This window comes from Vipera ursinii (assembly GCF_947247035.1).
Source record: "Vipera ursinii genome assembly, chromosome: Z".
NCBI lineage: Eukaryota > Metazoa > Chordata > Lepidosauria > Squamata > Viperidae > Vipera > Vipera ursinii.
This window is the reverse complement of record NC_139517.1, coordinates 31,706,346-31,724,149: the sequence shown is the minus strand read 5'-3', so window position 1 is coordinate 31,724,149 and position 17,804 is coordinate 31,706,346. Positions and strand designations below refer to the sequence as shown.

The window sequence follows — 17,804 nt, the reverse complement described above, 5'->3', positions numbered from 1 at the left end:
AAACTAGAACAAATTCATGACCATATATATCTTGGTCATGAATTTGTTCTAGTTCCTTTTTTCCCTGAGGCTTGATTAAATTCCCTCCTGCAGAAAATCTCTAAGGATGGGGATCCTGTGGCCCTTCTAGTATAGCTGACTACCAGCCCTCTCCTCAGCACAGAGATTCTCCAATCCTGATTTAGACTCATTTTGTAGGGTAAAATATAATTAATATAGTTCTAGTAGCATATAAAGAGAGCAATAAAGATCTTCTCTTTGTCGGGGCCAGGGTCAGCTTATTGTACAACCTCCCTTCTCCTTAAATGGGTTCTTGTCTTCTGGGACCCCTTTTAAGATAGGGTCTTCTGCAGCCATAGATTCTATAAAGGTCCTGAGTTCTTTTGCTGTTTTGGAGATCTGTGTGGAAAAAAGATGTAGTACTTCATTTCCTGAACTTTTGATTTCTAATGTACAACCTCTAAATAGTAACAAATTAGTAGGGAACCTTCCTTCAAGAGGATAAGGAAAAATAGTTTTTCAAGGCTTTCTTTCATTCTTTCTGCAATGTTGTGATTTTAAATAAGGTCTCAAATGTACCACCTTAACTGTTTCAGCTTTTTCTAAACTCAAAACGACTAATTTCCAAGTAATTAATTTGCTTCTTTTTGCTACTACTACACTTCATTGTTTCTCTAGACGAGACCTTAATAATGGAGGCTAAAGCTAAATTTGGCACAATAGGAACAATCTTCCTTGAGACCAAAACTTTTCTAAAGCCATTTTTTGTGTCCTTAAGTTTCATATGTGGCAGCCTTGAATTTGGATTAGATCAGTGATCAGTGATCATTCAGTACGGTTGGATTTCTTGATAGCAAATTTTTTAATAACTGTATATTCTGCTATGCTGTTTATACCATGTTTTTCTGTTGATTCCCCTAAATAGCTTTTAACATGGATTGCATATTTATGTCCTAAAAACATCTTCACAGAAAATATTACTGTGTGGCTAGACTGATATAAAATTTGCAAATTATGTTTGCACAGTAATTGAACCTTCCAGTTTGAATAGTTGATGACATAATTTATCAAGTCTCACTTCAAAGTATTTGGTAGGAAGATTTTTGAAACTGTGAAACATATATGGGGAGGTTCAGTTGCAGCCCCATCCTTCCGTGGAGATGGAAATGGAGATATCATGGCCATAGCCACTTGACAACTTTATTAGAAGAGACAGGAGAGATCCTTCTTACATGTATATATGTTTACCCTCTCTTGTTCTTCCTTTAATACCAACAACTTGAAAAGTATATATCAAGCCTGCATTCCAGCCTGATTCACATAAGTTGGTTCCTCTCTCTGAAACATGAATGTCCTAGTTGATAGCATGGAACTTACTACCAACATTCTTGATGTGCCCTGTGACTAAAACTGTTGGGGATTTCATTTGTTGGTAAACATATTTATAGTGTCTTAAGGGAATTTTGTGTTTTAAACATGAAAATTTATCATAGTTATTTGGATGAAAAATCATGGGAATGATAATCATTATTTGACACAATGCCTTAGGAAGACACAGTTTAAACATATGGAAACTATAGCACTGCATGATATTCCAGCATGACTGTTAATTATTTCAGTGTGCCTTGTGCAAATGTCCCTTCTATATTTTATTTATTTTATTCTTTTCCTTTCCCTTTGAGAAATTATTATTTTGCATTTCAGAAAGTATGACTACACTGACACCAACTGATTGAACAAGAGAACATCAGCTCATCCGTTCCTATAACTTTTTAAGCCCACATAACGCAAAGCTATCATATGTAGACCAACACTTCTGAAATGTTGTGGATGCAGAAATACTGATTTTTTTTAGTAGAGTACATTTGAAACCCATTACCATTTGTCTTTCAAGCTTCACTTCCTTCCTCAGTTGATCTAATTCCATTTGCTTTAGCTCCTTCTCAGTCATATCCTGAGACATTTTGCCCTGTAATAAAAATATAAATCCATATTAGCCCTCTAATCCCCAACAAGTCATCTGTCAATCAACTACAAACACAGTCAGTTATGCTTATTCAATTCATCACAGCTAAATAGATGTAAATCTGGTTGACCTCTTACTTCAGACTTCCTTGGATTTTCATATGTCTCCTATGGGAGAAACAATTCTAGAGGAAAGGATAATACATTTTTTAAAGCAAAAGCAATGAAATGATCAACATGTCCATTTCTGTCTTTTGATGCTGAGCTTCTCTGCTTCTATCTTTATCATCTGCTGACTCTCCGGTTGATCCTTCAGAGCAAGGGATATCAGCCCCAAGATCCAATCCTTCCACAAGGAATCATGAGCTACCAACCCTCAGAAACAAAAATCGAATCTAGATTAATTCCAGAAGAGAAGTCCCTTACGCAGTTCCCCAGTTCATTTAGCAGTTCAGAGGTTGTAGTGTTCTGCTTGTAAATATCCCTTGTTTTCTGCCACTTCACTTTTTCATATGATCAAAAAAAAAAAAAACCTAAGAGGACAGAATAGATTAGATAAAGCTTTCATTGTTGAATAGCTAGCTATTTTCATGAAATTATTTGAGAAAGTCCAGACTATGACTGCTCCCAATTTTAAGCTTAAGATATTTTCCTGTTGCTTCCTCAATCTTTTTAACCTCTAAATCAGACATGTCAAACACAAGGCCCGGGGGCCAGATCCGGCCCACGAAGTGGTTTCATGCGGCCCGCGAAGCCATTCTGGAAACAGTGAGGGAACGGCCCCCGCTGCCTTGGCCCTGGCCTAGAGACCCTCCTTCTGCCAGAGACCCCCAGATCTGTCCCACTCCTGCCCAGGCCCCCATTGTCACCCTTGATGCCAACGATGTAGAGCTGGCCACGGCCACCCAGTAGGCCATATGCACTCTAGCCACGCCCACCCAATAGGCCACACCCACCCAGGCCACACCCACCCGGCCCCTTGAGGGCAACCGCAATGCTGATGCGGCCCTCAATGAAATTGAGTTTGACACCCCTGCTCTAAATAATTCTTACTAAGGAGGAAAAAAATGAATTGCTGCACACTGAGTTGTAACTGATAGCATTAGAGCCTTGTTTGGCAGCACTGGGGAGGAAGACGAGGAGGAATCCTGTGATAGGATTAGAAGATAAATAAGGTAAGAAAGGTACTGTATTCTTCCTAAGAGTAGAAAAGTGAAAACAGGTCAATGGTGCTTTGTTTCACTTTTAATAACCTGGTAACTTGCATCTAATTACTATCTGATACAATTTGGGCCTCAACCCAGAAGCAATATATGTTTGTTTCAAAGCCATAATGCAATCTTGGCAGTTAGGAGTTTCCATCTTATTAAAAGAAATCTGAGTTAAATCAGTTCTATAGTTAAGAGGCTTATCCAAAGTCCTGCTACTGCCACATGCTGTTCTGATTAACATGGACAGGCAGCTGTTTTGTGGCCAATCATCATACTTGCAAAATGTAATTTTGCAGCCTTTGAAAGTAGCAGAGATATGTGATAATAATGTGGTAGGGTCAATGAAAGAGTTAGGATTTGGGGCATTTTTTCAATTAGTGGGATATGTTGGGACACTACAATGACCCTAAACCCAACAAATAATAATATGGCTTACTTGCAGTCATGATCTAAGATTTAAAATAATTTAATATTTAATTCTTCACCTTAGGTAATTGTCTGAACCATCCAATAGAATTCAGGATCTCTTAAGAATTTTAAGAAGCTTTAAAAAAAAAAAGAAATACTCAAATATTGGCTTAGGACAAGACAAATCCAGATTCTAGTCCCTTTCTGTTATTCCTTATTGAGTAACCTTGAGCCAGTGACTTTTTTAACCAACCTACTATGGTTGTTGTGACCAAAAAAAGAGAATGGGGACATCATGTACAAAGCTATGAGCTCCCAAATGAAAGATGAGGTTAAAGTAAACATTTTTTCTTGAGGAAGATTACAGCAGTTAAATTGGTAAGATAGGTAAGGTTTTACTGTATATATACACAGTCATTGTCTTGTTTTCTGTTTTTGACTTGTTGTTGTTAGCTGCGAAGTCGTGTCCGACCCATCACGACCCTATGGACAATGTTCCTCCAGGCCTTCCTGTCCTCTACCATCTTCTGGAGTCCATTTAGGCTCACACCTACTGCTTCAGTGACTCCATCCATCCACCTCATTCTCTGTCGTCCCCTTCTTCTCTTGCCCTTGATCTTTCCCGGCATTAGGCTCTTCTCCACTGAGTCCTTCCTTCTCATTAGGTGGCCAAAGTGTTTGAGTTTTAGCTTCAGGATCTGGCCTTCTAAAGAGCAGTCAGGGTTGATCTCCTCTAGGACTGACCGGTTTGATCGCCTTGCAGTCCAAGGGACTCTCAGGAGCCTTCTCCAGCACCATAGCTCAAAGGCCTCAATTCTTTGGCACTCGGCCTTTCTTATGGTCCAACTTTCACTGCCATACATTGCAAATAGAGATAGTTTTTGACTATCTTCTTTTAATTGTTTATTGTAATAAATTGTACATGGAGTTGTCCTTGAAAACAACTTGCACAATTCCATTCTGCCCAAAATTCAGCAGCAAAATTATTGAATGAGTCTGGGTGTTTCAAGCATATCACAAAATTGTTTTTATTTTCAGTCTATTTCAAAAGTGCTGGTCTTAATCTGAAGTCCTAAATGACTTGAGGCTAATTATATTTTTAAAAAGATTCTTTTCCTTATATATTATTATTATTATTATTATTATTATTATTATTATTATTATTATTATTATTATTATTATTATTATTTAATTAAATTTACCTACCAGGACTCTAAGAACTCTTCTGAAAGACTCCTCGGGATGTTCTTGGCAAATGTGTTTTAGCAGAAATCTATCTGAAAAAATGGTACTACACAAGATAATCTGAACCTTCTGGATTCTTCAAAGATGGTTCCTATCCTGATCAGTTTTAATTTTTTGAATGAGTTTCACTAATTAATTTTCTGCTTGTATATTGTTTTTGTCATTACTAGATTTTGTACTGTTGGATTTTTATGCTTTAGTATTTTATTAATCAACTGAAATAAAGTTGAAATAAATCCAGAGGTTGAAGATAAGTAGGTGAGGAAATAAATGGGGAAACAGTTAAGAAAAAAAAATCAGTATTATCATGAACTTGATGACTTTTTGCTTATTCCAGTTCATGAAGGAGAAGGGGAAGGACTGTCTCTTACTGGAACGCAAAGGAAAACAGGAAATTTTCTGAACAAAACAAGAAGTATACTGTATAACTCAAGAGCTCACATAGAGAGAGGACAATTTATGGACCTCTAGAAAGGCTTTCTGTGTATTTTGAGGCTGAGCATGGTATTTAAAACTGGTTGTGACATTAAATACCAGTGCTTTGTAGGAAGACATCTCATGGGCAAGAGTGAACATTCTAAGTATAGGTATAATTTATCCCATGATCATGATCACAATATCTTTGCATGAGGAATCAGATGAAGTGAAAACAGAAACCTTCTTTCACAATACAGAACAGGTGGAAAAAGCATTGAGTTCCAAGGCAGGATTGGTGCAGCCTCAAGCCAAAAGCTCAGATCAAAAGAGATCAAGCTATTTTATCAACTCTTATTTTCAAAAACAACTTCAGCCTAAACTAACTAGGTCTTTTGCAGTTATCTTTCCATGAAAATCTAATGCTCCAAGCAAGATAAAGAATTCATTTCTTTTAATATTGGCTGCTTAAATAATTTGAATCACCCGATTCTGAAATACTGCAGGGATACATTGCAAAGCAATGTGTGAAATGGATAAATAAAAGAAGCTCCAAATGCTGTAGATTGGATATTTAAAATTAAGGACTTGAAGAGACGGCAAAATTGAGCTATCTAATGAGAGAGAATTCCACAGAGCCTTCTATTAAAGACTGGAGTCCATTTATAGATTTTATTATAAAAGCAGAGAAAATTAAATAGATGATAAAGGGTTTTATAGATTAAATAAGGGGAGGTAATGAATATTTTAAAAGAAATTATAAGGGTAAAAAGAATAAGAAATGATTACTGATCTATAACAAAAGCAAAGTGTTTTTTTAAGTTCTTTTGTATTTGCAAATTTATGTTTTTGTACATGTTTTTGTATTTTTAAATTTCTTTATATGTAGAATTTTAATAAAGTTCATAAAAAAGCCATTTGTCAATTTAATAAATCTGCAAACTAGTTTGTACCTGCGGGGAAGGCCAACAAGAAATTGCACCTCTGTGCTGAAAAAGAAAAACTCCGCAAGAAGACAATGGTAAATAAATTCAATATTGTTTTAAAAAAGCATGTGACCCTTAAACCAGAGAGTTGAGCTTGACTTTTAAAGACATTTTAGGGAAATGTTTGAGTCTTTTTTATGTGCAGATATTAGGAAGACAATTTCTTGTTTCAATTGTAACCAGTCTAGTACATTCAGTATATGTTAGACACCAATTGTCAGCCAAACAATCTGACTGTGGTAGCTAGAAATAAAAAAGTGATCAAAATCCCACAAATTTGGGAAGTGCTAAGTTGGGAGAGGATGGTTTAATTGCTTCCTATGAGTAGAGGCAAATGTATATTGTTGGTTACATTCTTAAGCGAAGGAATTGGAATACACAGATATACAAGTATATTTTTACTTCAAGGAACATTGATCTTGTTTTTGCAAATCAGGAATAACATTTTCATACTCTTGTTGCTATTTGGGGGTAGGAGGTGAGAAGTTGCCCTTCACTAGACATTTTCCATCCATAAGATCCAAAGCGATTTATTTTGCTAATGAATTAAGCTTCTCTAGCCCTGTGGGCCAAAGGTAAGCCTTATCTGTGTTTGGAAGACTGAAGATGGCAATGGGGGTAAAACAGGCTTTCTTCAAGGTCATCAAATAAAATGAGGTTAAACTTTGGGATTTTGTGTGTCTCAATTTTAGTCTCAAATTATTTCAGGTACAAATCAGCTATTTTTTACTCTTTCTATTCCTTTTCTCAAAGCTGCATTTTCACAAGGCAACTGGATTTGGTTTTTTTTTCCTCATGGAAGACATTTTGCTTCTTATCCAAAAAGCTTCCTCACTTCTTGGATGAGAAGTATCTTCCTCAAGGCAAAAACAAGTCCTATTGCTTTTTGAAAAAGTACTTTTGAGATAATTGTGACCCAGATGACTGAAAATCTCCATAGATATTTTCTATCCCTTTTCTTTTTCTGAGATGCTTTGTGAATGCGTAGCCATAGGTGAATTCTGCTTTGGTATCTATATTTTGGTGGAACCCAGAACAACATATAATTGTACAATGAGACTTTGCAGAAATGGTAATAATAATAATAATAATAATAATAATAATAATAATAATAATAATAATAATAATAATAATAATAATAATAATATAAAGTTGGAAGGGACCTTGGAGGTCATCTAGTCCAACCCCCTGCTCAGGCAGGAAACCCTATACCATTTCAGGCAAATGGCTGTCCAGTCTCTTCTTAAAAACCTCCAGTGTTGGAGCATTCACCACCTCTGGAGGCAGGTTGTCCCACTGGTTAATTGTTCTAACTGTCAGGAAGTTTCTCCTTAGTTCTAGGTTGCTTCTCTCCTTGACTAGTTTCCATCCGTTGCTTCTTATCCTGCTCTCAGGCGCTTTGGAGAACAGCTTGACTCCCTCTTCTTTGTGATAGCCCCTGAGATACTGGAACACTGCTATCATGTCACCCCTCACCCTTCTCTTCATTAAACTACACATACCCAATTCCAGCAACCATTCCCTATATGTTTTAGCCTCCAGCCCCCTAATCATCTTTGTTGCTCTTCTCTGTACCCTTTCTAGAGTCTCGACATCTTTTTTACATCGTGGTGACCAAAACTGGATGCAGTATTCCAGGTGTGGCTTTACCAAGGCATTGTAAAGTAGTTCGTACCGAAGTTTGAAATATGGTATTTATAATGACTATGGTTGCCTGAAGTACCATTGAAATGTTATCGCCCTCCCAATCAGGGATTATACTTTAAATATCTTGCATTCTGTATGAAGATGGTAATTAAACCATCCTGTAACTCATAACCTCTGCAATATTTTTCAAGAATTTAGTTGCTAGAATAAGTGTTACAGTTTTTGTGTTAAACACTTACCTTAAGGCACTGGCTTTCAAACTGTATTCTAGGAATAGGGTCTCCATAGTGGGAATTGTCAGGCTCAAAGAATCAGGACAGTTCATCTAGGAGGTTGTGGCATAAATAATTTATTGAAGCCTGTGCACAAGAATCTGGTCAACTAACTGTCAGCCCTAAATTGGTGCTAGACAGGTTAGTAGAATTCAAAGGGGTCTTGACTTGGATTTCTTGTGGCAATGCAAGGATACTAAACTGATGATGCATTTTACTCCATCCTCCAGTTGTGCCTGCTCTTCTCCTACAGGAATCAATTATTAGAAACTGATCAGAATTAATCCTGTTTCAACAGGACTGGGCAATTAATTTCCCCAAGGGGCTACATGAGAAACTGGGACTGCTGTGGACAGCCAAACCAATGTACCTGATTTGATGTTCCAGGTGCGGAGGGAGCACTGCACAGGCGCAGAAGAATGCTTTCTTTCCTTGCCCTCCTACAGCCATCAGTTGATTGAGGGAGCTGACTCACCTTCTTATGCTCCCTGCTTATTTACATTTGATTTCTAATTTCTGATTGACCTGATACAGACTGGACAGGGACAGCTAAAGGGCCAGATGTGGCCTGGGACCATAAAATGCCTAAATCTGTGTTTAAAGAAGCTGCCAGAAATTAGTAGGAATATTAAAAAGGTAAAGGTAAAGGTTCCCCTACACATGCATGCTAGTCGTTTCCGACTCTAGGGGCCGGTGCTCATCTCCATTTCAAAGCCAAAGAGCCAGCGCTTGTCTGAGGACGTCTCCCTGGTCATGTGGCCGGCATGACTAGATGCCAAAGGCGCACGGAACGCTGTTACCTTCCCACCGTAGTGGTCCCTATTTTTCTACTTGCATTTTTACGTGCTTTCAAACTGCTAGGTTGGCAGAAGCTGGGACGAGTAACAGGCGCTCACTTTGTTATGCGGCACTCAGGATTCGACCCGCCAAAGTGCCGACCTTCTGATCGACAAAGCTCAGCGTCCTAACCCACTGAGCCACTGCGTCCCTTAGTAGGAATATTAGGCATGATTAATTTGTTCCACTAATTTCAGTGGTTTTTCCATAAGCATAACTAAGTTTGCTGCTAATTAATGTTTTTATTTCATTCCATCTTCCCAAGATTTCAGAGCAATGTGCGCAATTCTCTTTCCCTCATCTTTACAACTAGATTATATTAGAATATCACAATATTTCCCAGAATCCTTTGCAGCAAAGGTTGAGTTCCATGTCAATGAAAGTCTCAGTACAAAACAATCTCTAGTTATTTCCTTCTCTGTTGATAAGCAGACTGAACCTCCTTGGCAGCAAAAATAATCCATGGCTAAATTTAGCTACAATGTCTTCATACGTGCCAGAGTTATGCCCTGGCAGCAGACCAAATATTACAAGGTTTGACTCCAGGAAGCGACAGAGGTCTTGTGAGTTATGAGCAAGGGATTTTTGATACGTCAATATGAAAAACACCTCTTGAACTGAACAACTAGAAAAACAAAGGCAGAATGAACATCCAAGAAGTGAAAGGTGGGTACTGAATTTAATTTCAATCTGGAAGATAGATCATAGGGAACCATTTACATTGTTTTTCACTAAGAATTGTTGCTGTTTTTCCTTTAGTGAATTTTACCATTTGGACACCAATACTGACTGCAGTCTGCCTGAACCTATTAAATCAGCCAGCGTTCCTTGTGTCAATGCCAACAACATTTACAACAAGGGTAACTGACAACAAGATCAATTGAATAATAATTGACAAATTATCCCAGCACAACATTTACTTTTCAAAATTCATAATTATTATATGGGATTATTATTAACATACTGATCACCACATATAAAGAAATAAAAACTTAACCACTCTTAACAAATCATAGGAAATCATAGGATTAGCGCTAAGCTCTGCCCAGCTGCTAGTGTTTGTGCAAATCTATTGCACCAATTATTTATGGAATAGGTTCCATAATACAGAAGCCCAGTATCATATTACTTTCATAATGTTGAGTTCAGACTAAGTGGATTTCATAAGGTAGATTAGAAGTGACTGAAAATTTAAATTCCGGTCTTCTGTGTGTAAATCTTTTCCCTTGACAGTACAAGTCATGACTTGACTTTTGTGTTATGTTGGGATACAAGTGTTGGTACCTTTGCTGCACGCTCGATAATGCAGGTGGCAGGTGCATACGAGTATATATCTGTAACCTGCTACTATTCTGTTTCTTTCATGTCTCTGTAAAAGGATGTTGCTTTTCCATCCCCAAATTTGAATAAAAAATGTTTTGGTATGCATATTGCAGCAAAAGGATATATTCCCAAATAACATTTATCAGCAAATTTCTTTGGAATCAATTAGGCTCCTTTCCAAAAAATGTGTACAGAGTAAACTGCTATAAGTCTGAATGAGCTTTTCCACTGCAATCTATCTCATTCTGTGAAAGAAAATTAAACTTACCTCTTTTGATGTGGTTTTTCTTCCAAATAAAAATGGTGCCTTAGTTGGTCAGATGAGATCTTCCACCACCTCCACTCTTCTGCTCAAAAGTGTCTTTCTAATTAGATAGGAGCTCATTTTGGTACTGATTGTATTCTGTCCTTAATCTGATAATAGGCTCAGCATGTTAGAACAGGTCAGGTGTTCAGAATTAACCTCAAAGCCCAAAGTAAGTTGACAGATGGCATATTTAGGAAAGTTGATCAGTAGATTCATCAGAACAATAAACAAACATATGATCTAAATAATGAAAAATTAAATGGCAAGTTTGGTACCCCGAGAGGTTCCATGGTCATTGACCGATTGAGAGTGACCGATGAGTTTACACATCTTTTTTTAGACATTCACCCTTTCTTCTAGGAAAATTAGTAATTCACTATATCAATCTATAGTCTGAAAATGAAGCATCCATCAACTCAATCTCAATTTTTGTATGCTACTTAGATGCTTCTTTGTGGGTTTATTGGTAGCAATACATAAATTATTTATTCTTGGCTTCTTTGGCAATGCTTTGGCAATGCTTTATAGCTTTCCAATTTAATCTATAACTCTGCAATTTAGTAATGACCTTCCATCCAAATAGTTAGCCAATCTGACCCTACCTAGGTTAATCAAGCTCAGCTAGGTGCTGCTATCTGGTATGATATAGATTATCTATGTACCCCAAATCTATTACCAGGATTGACTCTTAGGATCTATTGAATAATTAGAAAATGACCTTTCAGCCAGGAAGATTGCACTTATATTAACAATTTAATTATCATACAAATTCATTATATAATTAAGTTTAGAAGGCAGCACTTCCAGTCATTGTGTATATTTGTGTGTATAAGGAGTGAGTGAGAGAAAGCTATTCCTGTGTCCTAGTTGGATGAAGGTCAAATTCAGGTTAAATTTGTGACCCAGATTCACTCTGGCATTAGTCTTCTAAAGTTACTTAGTGGCTTAATGTGAACAGAGCTAAATAGGTATAAGGAAGCACAACACATTCCCCATGTTCTGACTCAGCTATAGTATTCCTTCTACTTTATCAGCAATATAAACATCCAAAGTATCTAACTTTTTTTTAACTGAAATTAATCTTTTCATAGACACTAATTCCTTACTTAATGGAGACTACAGCACATCATAAATCTATATTGTTAGAGCCTGGGCCAAGCAGCTACGGATGGTTTGACTGCGGCTTATTACAAAAATCTACAATTAGAGATGATAAAACCGTTAAAGGAACTGTTCCAGACAATTCAGAGGGGGGGAAAGGTGCCTCCGTCTTGGAGAACTGCTTTTATTTCTTTGATTCCGAAGGAAGACCAAGATGCTACTCAAGTTAAAAATTATAGACCGATATCGCTTTTAAATACAGACTACAAGATATTTGCTAAGGTGTTGGCTAATAGATTGATGAGGGTTCTGCAACAGACGATTCATGGGGACCAAACGGGGTTTATTAGTGGTAGGCAAATGAAAAATAATGTGAGGCATATAGTTGATGTGTTAGAGTTTTTGGAAAGGAATAACCAGATCCCTGCGGCGCTAATTTTTTTAGATGCTGAAAAAGCTTTTGATCAATTGAATTGGCAATTTTTGATGAAAGTCTTGGATAAAATGAATTTTGGGGATAATTTTTTGCAACCAATTAGGGCATTATATCAAAAACAAACGGCCCGAATAATAGTTAATAATAGCCTGACAGAAGCATGTAATATTGAGAAGGGCACAAGGCAAGGGTGTCCGTTATCGCCCTTGTTATTTGTACTAACATTGGAGATATTGTTGGTTAAAATACGGAATTCGGAAAAAATTAAGGGTATACAAATTAGAGATCAGGATTATAGATTGAGAGCGTTCGCAGACGATCTGGTTGTTACAGTGACCCAGCCAGAGAACTCTGTTGTGGACCTGATGGAGATAATAATACAATATGGGAAGGTTTCTGGATTTAAAGTTAATACACAAAAAACTAAAATTCTGGCCAAAAATATGACAGCTTCGCAAAAGGCTCTCTTAGAAGGATTAACTGGATTTGAGATTGTTAAAAGGGTTAAATATTTGGGGGTGCTTTTGTCGCCCTCTAATACAAAGTTATATAAAAATAATTATGAAAAATTATGGGGGAAAATTCAAAAAGAAATGGAGAGTTGGGAAAAATTGCAATTGTCTTTGTTGGGGCGAATCGCAGCAGTGAAAATGAATGTCCTGCCTAAATTCTTATTTTTATTTCAAATGATACCGGTTCTTAAGAAAGATTCTAATTTGGAGGAATGGCAGGGAGGTATCAATAAATTTGTATGGGCAGGGAAAAGGCCACGAGTTAAACTAAAGATAATACAGGATACTCGTGAAAGAGGTGGTCTTAAAATGCCTAATTTTAAATTATATTATGAAGCTGCTGCTTTAGCAGGAATAAGTGATTGGATTAATTTGACACAAGAGAGATTATTAAATCTTGAGGGCCATGACTTGTTGTTTGGCTGGCATGCATATTTGTTGTATGATAAGAAGGTAGATAATGTTTTTAGAGTGCATATTTTAAGACAGGCATTGTTGAGGGTTTGGAAGAAGTACAGACATAAATTAGATTGTAAGATACCATTGTGGGCAATCCCAAAACACGCAATAGAAAATATACATGCTGGTTTCAAACATGATGTGACTACGTACAAGGAGATTCTAAGCTTGGAAAGAAATGTCTGGTGTTTGAAACCATATAGTCTCTTGCGAGATGAGAAGATTGTTCAGACTTGGTTTCAATATATTCAGCTACGGGCCAGGTGGAAAGAAGATCAGAAAAATGGTTTTACAATGACTGATGAAAATCTGATAAAGCAAATCAGAAACCAGGGTCCAGCACATATTAAACGGATATATCTTGCCTTGATAGAAATTGATTCAGAAACAGAACTCGTTAAGGATTGTATGATTAAATGGGCCCAAAATATCCAAGGTTATTACAATGGACACATGGGAAAGGATTTGGGTGAGGAACGTAAAATTTACACAAGCTCAAAATTTAAGAGAAAATTTTATAAAATGTTTTACAGATGGCATTTAGATCCTAAAAAGCTGGCAAGTATGTATCCGAACTATCAGCCTAAATGCTGGAGGTGTGGTGAAGAAGATGCAACATATTTTCATATATGGTGGACTTGTAAAAAGGTTAAGCCTTTTGGATAAAAATTTGGTGGAACATGCAGAAGATTTTCAAGCAAAGGATAAAGTTTTGTCCGCAACTTTTTTTGTTGGGTATAATTACAGATGCTACGGTTGTGGACACTAAGCTGATGTTGAATTTAATTACGGCAGCAAGACTCTTAATAGGCCAATATTGGAAGAAGGAGGAACTGCTGACTGTAGAAGAATGGACTTTAAAGGTTTCTGACCTGGCAGAGATGGCAGATCTCGGCTTATTTGAAAGATCACTTGCAAGAACGTTATGTTATGGAGTGGAGAAAATGGATTGAGTATATCCAGAACAAATATGGGACTAAGAAGTTTCATGTAGCATTTGAATAAGTCTTCCTTTTTTTTCTCCTCTTTTTTTCTCTTTTCCTCTTTTTATATATCTTATATTAATAGTGTTTGTAATTACCCTATATGAGCTAGAGAGAGATGGATTTCAGAGTTTATGGTTGTTAGCATATGAATGTTTACGATTGGTTTTTTTTTGTTCTTTATACCTTGTACTTAGCTCTGGGAAGTCGGGGGGGAGGGGTAGGGAGGGAGGGATAGGGGAGGGTTAGGGGGGATTGTTAAAGATAAAATGTATGATAAAACTTTTCAATAAAAAAAAGAAAGCACTGAAATTGTGGCAGAAACAAATAATCTTCAAGAAAGCAAAATTTTGTATGCCTCTATTTGGCTAATTTATCTTTTTAACAACTTCAGCCATAGAAGAAAAGACAAGAACAATTCAAAGTAGAATTGAATGTAAGTTTCCCCCCACACACACACACACCTAATCTGGCTCTTTGGATATACATTCAATTCCTTTCTGTTAGACACTGGCGCTATTTACTGTCCTTGGAAACCATCCCTATTATTGGACGTGAAGAGAGGAGGCTGCTCTCTGCAGTTTTCCCCTCCCCCTTCATACCAGCAAAGGGCCCCAAATTCAACATTCCTTTTGTTCCTTCCCCACTGTCCTTGAATTTGCTGGAAAAAATTGGAAGCAACCATAAATATTCCCTTCCCTTTTTAGAGAAAAATTAAAAAGGGAGGCCTGCTTTGGCCTCAAACCCCAAATTGATGTGTTTCTTAAATATTTGGCCATCCAGAACATTAACCTTGGACTTGGAATGGTGCAAAAGGTAGGAGGTGGTTAAAGGCCCCTAAAAATCATGACTTGATTTTTCTCACTTCTCAGAGGACAAGCAACAGGCTTGGAAATGTTGTCTTAATGGTACCTGTCTATGTTTGTGTGTCTGTGTTGCTTTGTGTTATTTCCAAGACTTGGGAGAGGGACAAAACCCTCTGATAACAACAAACAAAAAAGCCTTATTTAAAAATAAATGGTTTGCCTGGAAAAAGCATGAAATGAAATATCTGTATGTGAAATTGTTTATGCAAGCAGTTTGAATGGAAGTGAATGTGTGAGTATGCTGAATGTGCAAAAGTGTGTGTGTGTGACAGAGTTCCCCACTCCACCCCAGGCTGTGGAAGAAACAGTAAATTGCAGATTTTGTTGTTGGTGTTTGCATGAGGATGTGAAGAGAGAAAACTATTTTGTTGAAAGAATGATGTAAGTGAGAGAAATTCAAAAGGGGCTGAGATCCCTGTGCAGTTTGTTGTTGTTGTTGTTCAGCCTTCTTTGTTAACAGCTTGCATCATTTTTGTTTTACTTTTTGCTTTGGAAGAGAGAGACAGAAAAAGGGAGGGGGGGGTTGACCATTTTAAAACTTTTCTCTCTCTCTGCTTAACTCTGGCCTCAAAGAAGGAGGGAAGGAGGTGGAAGTGAAATTTGAGAGTTATTCTTGCAGTTTTTGGCTTGTAACTTTGCCTAGAAACAAAGAACAAAGAAGAGTTTGTTTAGCAGGGATTGTAATCAGATAAGAACTAAGAGAAAAACTTGACTTTGGAACACACTGAAAATCTTTCAGGTTTAAAATGTTTTATTGGGAGCACATGTTTTGAACTGCTGCAACTTAGATAAACCTTTTTATCTCTTTATCTCTTTGGTGTCCCAGGCCACCAAATGATGGAATGGAGAGAGAAGCACCTAACAGATGACAACGAAGGGGAGTGGAGCTATTCCACGGCACCAGGGTGGCAGTCAATGGACATTTTGAGGGAGAGGTTTGGAGAGGCTGGGTTCCAGGATTCCCCTCATGGCCGCTTTGGGAGGCAGGCCCCAAGATGGCACCATGTCCATGAATGGGTACCCAGCCAAGCCAGCTACTGCAGCTGGTTTTGGTTGGCCAGCCTGAAATTGAAACTAGACACCGGCCAGGCGCCTGACACTCTGCATGTAAGAGGCCCCACCCAGGATGTGTTCCTGCCCATTCCAACAGGATGACCACAGGCTGCATGGGAAGGTCACTATTGGATCCAAGTGGGGCCTCCGCCAGGCATCCAGTTTCGGCGGTCGGGTCATCAGTTCGGCAGGCTGTAGGTGCTGGGGAACAGTGCTCTCTACCTGCGGTTGATGCCCTACAAAGTCCAGGATGGCCCTTGGGGTCATGGTCCCAGGGGATGGCCTGGGATCCTCCGCCATTACAGGCATCATTTGATGGGAACTCGGATCATTTGGCAATGTTCGTAAGCCAGGTCATTAGCCATTTGAACTGATACACCCACTTTTATCCAGCCCAGTGGGCGATGGTAGTGGTGGTGACTGTGGTATTGCAAGGTGAAGCTGAAGAATGGGTGGCGGATTTATACAGTGACTATGCCAGAGAATTAGCAGATGCTGGACTGTTTCTGGAGGCTCTGCGAGCCCGATTTGAGGATGTCTCATGGGTCCAATGGGCAGAGGCAGAGTTGTTAGCACTGAAACAGCAAGGCTGGTTCGCAGATGATTATGTGCAGGAATTCCAGTGGGTGGCCGGCAGGTTGCAGTCTTGGCTGGAATGCATTTTGGTCCACCAGTTCTGGGCTGGTGTGGACCGTGACCTGCACCAGGCGGGTGTCTATCATGATATCCCAAGCAGGTTACAAGACTGGTTTTGAGTGGTGATGGACCTGGATGCAGGGCTGCAGGAATTCCGGACAAAGGGGGATGGCCTATAAGGGCTGCATAGGGTCATGGAGAAACCGAGGGGCAAAGGCCGGATAGCCCAGGGCCCCAGCCGGGTGCCTCCATGGATACGTCTTGCCCATTGTTTAGATGCTTCCATTGCAATCAGCCAGGACTTTGGGCTGCAGAGTGTCCACTTCCCATTCCATGGGGGGACCTAGGAACTCCTAGGAGAGCTGGAGCCACACCTAAGAAGACCTAAGAGAAGATTGATTAATAGTAAAAAGGGAAGAGTTAATTCACGTGAAGTTGGTGCAAAAGCGGCAGAAATGGCATGCAGAAGGAAGTGAATGTTTGAGAAGGAGGAATTAAAGAATGTGTTTAGTTGTTGTTTTTTGAAAGCTTATGAATGTGGGACGTACACAGTGGCTGGACAGGTTGTGACATCTAGTGGTGAGGCCATTTCGATACAGGCCTCAGCTCTGTAAAACTTGCTTTGAAATGATGTATGGGAGTTGCATGAAGGTTCAAGAATGTCAATGAAGAAGAGAAGAAAGTTATTCAGCATTTGCATAATCTGGCATAGGTTTTGTCTTCTATTTCAGTACAGGCCCAGGCTGCCCAACCACCTGTCTCCAACCATTGTTGTTCCTGGGGAATGGGTCCAGGTGAAAGAACTGTCACCTAAAAGTTCCAATCCTAAGTGGTTCCATCCCTGTCAAGTCCTCCTGAGCACCCCAACTGCAGTGAGAAGTGGAAGGAATCAAGGCAGGGCCACAAAAAGTTCCATCTTCCCCTCTCCAATGGTAAGCCCAGCAGCTGGATGGCCTAACTTCAACCTGCCTTGCCTGTTGAACTGTTTCCATCTAACTAGAAGGAAAACTTCAATGGATTGGACTAACCTGGAAATCACATTTCTAGTATCTGGACTGTGTATTGCTATATTTTTCTTACTTTGTTGCTGCTTTTTCCCCCACACCTTCTTCAGATCATGGGCCCAATAATTAAAGCAACAAA

The 17,804-nt window shown here is 38.6% G+C and overlaps 2 protein-coding genes across 5 annotated transcripts in view; one reads left to right on the top strand and one right to left on the bottom strand.

Annotated features, from left to right (window-relative positions):
• Positions 1 to 208: 208 nt before the first annotated feature.
• Positions 209 to 10,625, bottom strand: GNGT2 (G protein subunit gamma transducin 2). The gene is made up of 4 exons (XM_083376804.1): positions 10,577 to 10,625; positions 8,116 to 8,201; positions 1,880 to 1,969; positions 209 to 399 (listed from the first exon to the last, which is right to left on the bottom strand). Exons 3-4 carry the CDS (start codon positions 1,961 to 1,963, stop codon positions 274 to 276), a joined length of 210 nt encoding a protein of 69 aa, XP_083232930.1. The 5' UTR covers positions 1,964 to 1,969; positions 8,116 to 8,201; positions 10,577 to 10,625; the 3' UTR covers positions 209 to 273.
• Positions 9,620 to 17,804, top strand: part of ABI3 (ABI family member 3) — a 46,108-nt gene continuing 37,923 nt past the window's right edge. The window contains exons 1-2 of one of the 4 annotated variants that reach the window (XM_083376803.1): positions 9,625 to 9,651; positions 9,745 to 9,845. In XM_083376803.1, coding sequence (XP_083232929.1) covers positions 9,630 to 9,651; positions 9,745 to 9,845 — 123 coding nt within the window. In that variant the 5' untranslated portion in view covers positions 9,625 to 9,629. Of the gene's footprint in view, positions 9,652 to 9,744; positions 9,846 to 17,804 lie in introns of those variants that run through there. The other 3 variants (XM_083376800.1, XM_083376802.1, XM_083376801.1) reach the window with 3 other exon arrangements.

What these genes read in the sequence shown, in the direction of transcription:
- GNGT2 (XM_083376804.1), bottom strand. Translation starts at nt 1,963, where the DNA reads ATGTCTCAGGATATGACTGAGAAGGAGCTAAAGCAAATGGAATTAGAT. An exon ending in TGAAGCTTGAAAGACAAATG is followed by an intron (nt 400 to 1,879) that starts GTAATGGGTTTC and finishes TTTTCCACACAG; the next exon opens with ATCTCCAAAACAGCAAAAGA.